The sequence below is a fragment of the Bufo gargarizans genome, chromosome 4 (genome assembly GCF_014858855.1).
Source record: "Bufo gargarizans isolate SCDJY-AF-19 chromosome 4, ASM1485885v1, whole genome shotgun sequence".
Taxonomy (NCBI): Eukaryota; Metazoa; Chordata; class Amphibia; order Anura; family Bufonidae; genus Bufo; species Bufo gargarizans.
In genome coordinates this window covers 384,135,378-384,141,377 of record NC_058083.1, presented here as the reverse complement: position 1 = coordinate 384,141,377, position 6,000 = coordinate 384,135,378, and the positions used below count along the sequence as shown (strand labels likewise).

Sequence of the window (6,000 nt, the reverse complement as noted above, 5' to 3'; positions counted from 1 at the left end):
AGTGCACTGCTGACAAGTATAGTTTACAGTGTGCTCTAGTCAGTTTTAAGATCCGATATTTGTGGATCATGTCTCTCTAGAGTGGTCAGAGATCTGTTTAATGGCGCTTCAAAATCCCCTGCATAAACATGGTGACTATTTTATTATAACGGGTGGTCCAGGATTAGAAAAACATGGCTGCTTTACTACATCTCCGCCCCATTCACTTCAATGGAACTGAGCTGCAATGCCAGACACACCCATGGACAGCACCACCCCCGTTCATAGGTTTAGTCTGGCATTGCAGCCCAGCTCCACTGAAGTGAATGGGGCCGAGATTTAAAACCACAAACATGTGGACGGGTGAGGTGACGTTTTTTGGAATAAAACCCATTTGTAGTCCTGGAGAACCCTTTTAACTGTCTGCACTCACCATTAGGGGAAGCACAGAATTTTATCACTCCCATGTATACACCAACCGCTCATGTAGAGGTGGCAGCTAGAACGTGTGTAATTTGTCTATGGAGAGGGTTTGGCGGACTGCTAGGGTTTGGCGGACTGAGCTGGACTGCTAGAAATATATACATATTAAGAAATTAATCAACACAGGATTTCAAACCTATTTTGATAGAGCGGGGGGAAAAAAAAAGAAAAAAAAAAGGCAACCATTCACTATACATCTTACTGACCCATACAAAACTAATAAGGCATCTGTAATGAAACAGCTCCTCTGGGGCTGCAAGGTGATTAATGTTAATTCTACAAGTTTACTTAAACCATGGTTTTCAAATGCAACACAATCTTCTGCTCCTTTGGCCAATACTTCAGACTGGGAAGCCACACAGGCAACTTAGGTGCAGACACCCACCACCTACGCCCTAGAGAATTTCCCTGCACCCTTGTCCACACACATTTGGGGGAGTCTGTTACATACATTCTGCCTGTAATTAAGAGGAAAAAAAGCACTTTTTGCCAGAAAGGCACTGTAGTTAAGCTCAGGAAGACTTGCTCAGAAATGAAAATCGGTGTCCCAAATGCATAAGTGAATATGGATTTGTCTCATCTCACAAAGATGATAAAGTAAAACCAAACGAGGGAAAAAAAAAAAAAAAAAAGAAGGCTTAAAAGTCCATCTCATATCCTTAGTCTTAAATATAATTCAGTAAAACAGAAACGACACGTTAAAAATGTAAAAGATGCTGTATGTTAAAAAGGTATGTGTGTGTACTACGCCATACGACCCAAGTGGATCCCACTGTAGATAAATAAGGTAATGAGTGCAACTGAGAACAGCAAACATGCAGAAGCACATGCCCCGAGGAAACGGACCATAGTCCTTCCTACCCCTATACAAGAGGCTGGAAACAACGGACCATAGTCCTTCCTACCCCTATACAAGAGGCTGGAAACGGACCATAGTCCTTCCTACCCCTATACAAGAGGCTGTACTCAATCCCTAGCACAGTCTGCAAACTTCCAGCGCCTTGAGATAAAGTGCTAACACAAAGTCTGTTCCAGGTTCAAGTGCATAAGGCTACTTTCACATCTGCGTTTTAAATTTCGCTATTGAGATCTGTCACAGGATCTCAATAGCGGAAGAAAACGCTTCAGTTTTGTCCCCATTCATTGTCAATGGGGACAAAACTGAACGAAACGGAGTGCACAAAAATGCATTCCATTCCGTCCCCGTCGACAGAAAAACGGTGCAAGCAGCTTTCTGTCCGCAATGTGGTGCGGAGCAATGCAAGTTAATGGGGACGGATCTGTTTTCTCTGACAATAGAAAACGGATCCGTCCCCCCATGACTTTCAATGGTGTTCATGACTGATTCGTCATGGCTATAGAAGACATAATACGTCCGGATCCGTTCATGACAGATGCATGCCCTTGTATTATTGTAACGGAAGCGTTTTTGTACATCCATGACAGATCCGCAAAAATGCTAATGTGAAAGTAGCTTAACCTGCACCAGATGAAGGCGACTAAAGGAGTTAATGGCACTACAAGAGGTCAGTTACTAGGAAGGGATCCCATGTACAGTACTGATGGAAGGCCGAGGAGAAGTTTAAGAGCACCTTCACATTCAGCGGAAATTTCTGTGGCTGGAAATCTGTTCCATTCATATGCTGCAAGCACCTGGATCAGAGGAATGGAACAGATTTTCAGTCGCTGTGCACCCTAAAAGAAACGCTCTTGGAGGCGTGCAGGTCTGTTCTGTACTTGCAGGCTGACCAACACTAAACTGACGGGAAGTCACATGTACATTGCTTTGGGTCAGAATGACGGAACAGGTTAGTATTGTTAAGTGCTTGATACCGGCCCCCATAAATCAGGACACCACGGAAATCCACGAGGGCGCTTTTGACATTTACACATCAGGAAAAAGTCCCACAAACTTTAAGGCATTTCTTACCACTTCCTCCTGAACTAATTCTCTTTAATAGGTTCATAAAAAAATAAACATCACTTCCAAAACCAGTTCTATACAGTGATCGAGCGGCTTCTTACTTTACTATTAAAGTGTCAAAAGAGATTGGATAGCATTTAAAACTGGTGCTTGAGTGTTGGCGTTTGGAAAGTATCCCCCTTCCTCCTATTAAAGGACAGGCTTCAACACGGAGCGGAGGGAGCGGCCATCTTTTGTCAGTTCTCGGGTCACACACATGCAAGGAAGAGGGACAGCCTCTTCTCTCTTCTCCACCGTATTGTAGCTGCACTTATTCAAATGCTCTGCCATGCTCACATTATCTGCAAACTTCCACTCCTTCACTGTGCAGAATGCAGTGCTGAACCGCCAAACCTGAAAGACAGAGCAGCATTAGAGTCACATCCTGGTTTTCCACCACATGGGGGTCCTTTGTCTCCCTGAATGGAGCTGTGGTCGAGCATGCGTGCCGCTGCTAGATTCAGCTCTGCGGGACTCTGCTTCTCTTCGCCAGTCCCACGGAGATGCTCCACTGCCACTCCATTCATAAGGGGAAACAAGAGGAGCCCCGTTTCAGTAATCAGTGGGGTCCCAGTGGTCAAACCCACACTGATCAGATGCTTCTACCTTATCCTGTGGACTTTGCACAAACCCTTTAAAAAAAAAGGGATTTTCTGGGAGTTCAATACCAATGACCTACCCGCCGAAATAGGTGATCAATATCTAATCAGTTGAGGTCAACTCCTTGTATCGACAACTAGTGTTGAGCGAAGTAGTCAGAACCGAAGCAGAGTTCAGTTTCGAGTTTTAAAAGTAGTTTTCCACTTTAAAAATCAACTACCAAAAGTGACTTTGTGAATAACAAACTTCAGCTCATCGGAGCCCATACATTTTAAATACTGTACGGAGACGGAACTACTAATCCAAAGTTTTGAACGAAGAGATGTCGGATGTAGCATCCAAAGCTCGCTTCGTTCAATACAACTGCCAACCTTTTTAAAGGGAATGCGTCACCCCCATCTCCTCATGTCTCCAGGAGGTGTTTGTGTCTGAATTGGGAGTCCATACTGCATATTGTTTTGTTTTTTTACCAGTGATTAAATAAAGGATGAATTTGGATTGCATGTGTGGTTTCATATGTATGGCCCTTTGTATAACTAGACAACACACTGGTTTTTGGTTAGTGTTTTTTTTAAATCAGATTTGGTGTTCTCATTTCTACATAGGATGAAGACGATCCAGTCTGCAAAACGCGGAACACACATGGCCGGTTATCCATGTTTTGCAGATCAGCAATTTGCAAACCACAAAAACAGATTGGGTCGTCTGAATAAGCCCTTTGTAAGATGCGTGGAAGTGATACCCCTACTGTAGGGCTCCCATCAGAGGACCCCCACATAAGTCTGTCAGAATCCACGCCGGGCCAGAACCGCCGGGTAACAGCTGCCTTCACTGCTAATTTTGGTTTGGTGGCAGAGCCGATTGGGTGAAAGAATAAAGGACACAGAAAAAAAAAAGACGGGGACATGCCATAAATCTTAAGATATGACAGCGCTGAAGGAAACTAAAACGCAGTTACAGGGCACTCCATGAACTGGAGGTTGTGGACGGAAAAGACAGATCTTCTAAAAAGTCCAGCTTTTACCGAGCTACTAGTGCTCAAGCTCAGCCACATAGGATTAGAATGAAATGTGCCTCATCATGCTGCCTGTCAGAAGACACGACGCACGTGTCTCAAGTATCAGCAAGGAAAGCCAATACCAGGTTTCTGAAACAGCCAGTAAATGTGGAAGCCTGCTGTCATCTATACAATACTGGTACTCATCCATCATGGCTGCGACCAAGACGTTTAAAGGGAAGGTGTCACCAATAGTTTTATAGTAACTCCTTTTTTTTCTAAGCTCATTATTTTCTGATTACAAAATTTATTATTGTTGTTTCCTGGACATTATTATGGGGGTGGCCATCTGACCCGAGCTGTTCCTAACAGCATTTAGAAAGCATTAGGCCCCATGCACACGGCCGTGTTTCACAGCTGTGTGCGGGCCGTCGAACCGCGGCCTGGATCCCTCCTGAGAGCAGGAGCGCGCGGCGTCACTGGTTGCTATGACGCCGTGCGCTCCCTGCTGCCGGCACAGTACAGTAATACACTGGTATAGATCATACCAGTGTATTACTGTATTGCGGCTGCAGCAGGGAGCGCACGGCGTCATAGCAACCAGTGACGCCGTGCGCTCCTGCTCTCAGGAGGGATCCAGGCCGCGGTTCCACGGCCCGCACACGGCTGTGAAACACGGCCGTGTGCATGGGGCCTTAAGAAGATTAATTTATGGCAGCCACATGGGCCATAGACACAATAGACAGGAGGGGACCTTATTGATTTCTATGGGAGAGTTTTCAAGACATGCTGTGCAACCTATGGAGAGCTCATTGTACAAAGAAAGAGTAGATAAGCTCTGACAATCGCCTATTGTGAATGGTGGATCCTGTCTCATCTACACACAAAGGTGATAGCATTACAGGCAGGATTAGATTAACATAAGCAGGTAACTGCAGTAAAGTGATCTGTACAGACCAAGAAGTGGCGCCTATTAGATATAGTGGCCAGTGCGAAAACTAAAAGGATGTTATTTTTTTTAAATATAGATATTGACATGGAAAATTTAAATGACAAAAAAAAACTATATAAAAATATTTATATATAGCCATTACCCCCAACTCCCCTGACGAAGCCGCATGGCGGCAAAACATGTCGGGTGGGGTAGTGACAATCTACAATTTTTAGATAGGTTGTAGTATAGGGCAAGATCGCAATTGTTGTCCAGCTCAATACATATTGTGCAAATGTTCGGAGGCTAACTGCCTGATCTCCCAGCGTGCGAGATGTGTGAATGAATGATGCAAGTCTGTCGCATAGGGATATAGGAATACATTGTATCTATTTATAAAAGAAACTCCTATACTTCGGACCTATAGGGACAACAAATAATTCACCATTGAAAAACACACCTGCGGTGATACATGGCCACAGGGTATCCATGAGGTTGGCCACCTTTTGAGTAGAGCATTGAGCGAGCGACAGCGCCCCAGGAAAGACAAAGTAAACTGACTTAGCCCGAAACTGCAACCCAATATTTTTAAATGACCTTGTAGTATTGGTTTCTCTAAGTATCTTCATTTTAAAAGTAAATAATAAAGGTTAAAGTTTTAACATATAGATAGGACCCCTAAAAGAAGTTTTTGGTCAAGTGACCATGGTTGGATTTTTGTTACAATCTCCTGAGGGCCCTATAGGGACAAAAATCTGGTTCTATTCCAAGGAGGAACACACTATCTCTGGGAGTATTCGACCTGTCTTCATGCTGTGCTGCAGTGTATAATCGTAATCCTAGTAAGGGGGGTTTACTAATATATATTTGTATAGAGGGTACATTGCTTTTGAATATTTCTGAACACTGTGCTAGACCACCAGGAAAGCAAGCATTAAAAAGGTAGACTCTCAGCGGGAATGTGCCTGTGCAACAAAGCACACTAATATTTTGTCATAAGGAAAACCTGCCACAATTTTCAGCCTGGTATTCTAAGCAGCACTTTTT

The 6,000-nt window shown here is 44.0% G+C and overlaps 1 protein-coding gene across 1 annotated transcript in view; it reads right to left on the bottom strand.

The window, feature by feature from the left end:
• Nucleotides 1-2,435: 2,435 nt before the first annotated feature.
• Nucleotides 2,436-6,000, bottom strand: part of FBXO30 (F-box protein 30) — a 29,752-nt gene continuing 26,187 nt past the window's right edge. Inside the window, exon 3 of the mRNA XM_044289457.1 lies at nucleotides 2,436-2,779. Within this exon, the coding sequence (XP_044145392.1) occupies nucleotides 2,576-2,779 (204 nt within the window). The 3' untranslated portion in view covers nucleotides 2,436-2,575. The remainder of the gene's footprint in view (nucleotides 2,780-6,000) is intronic.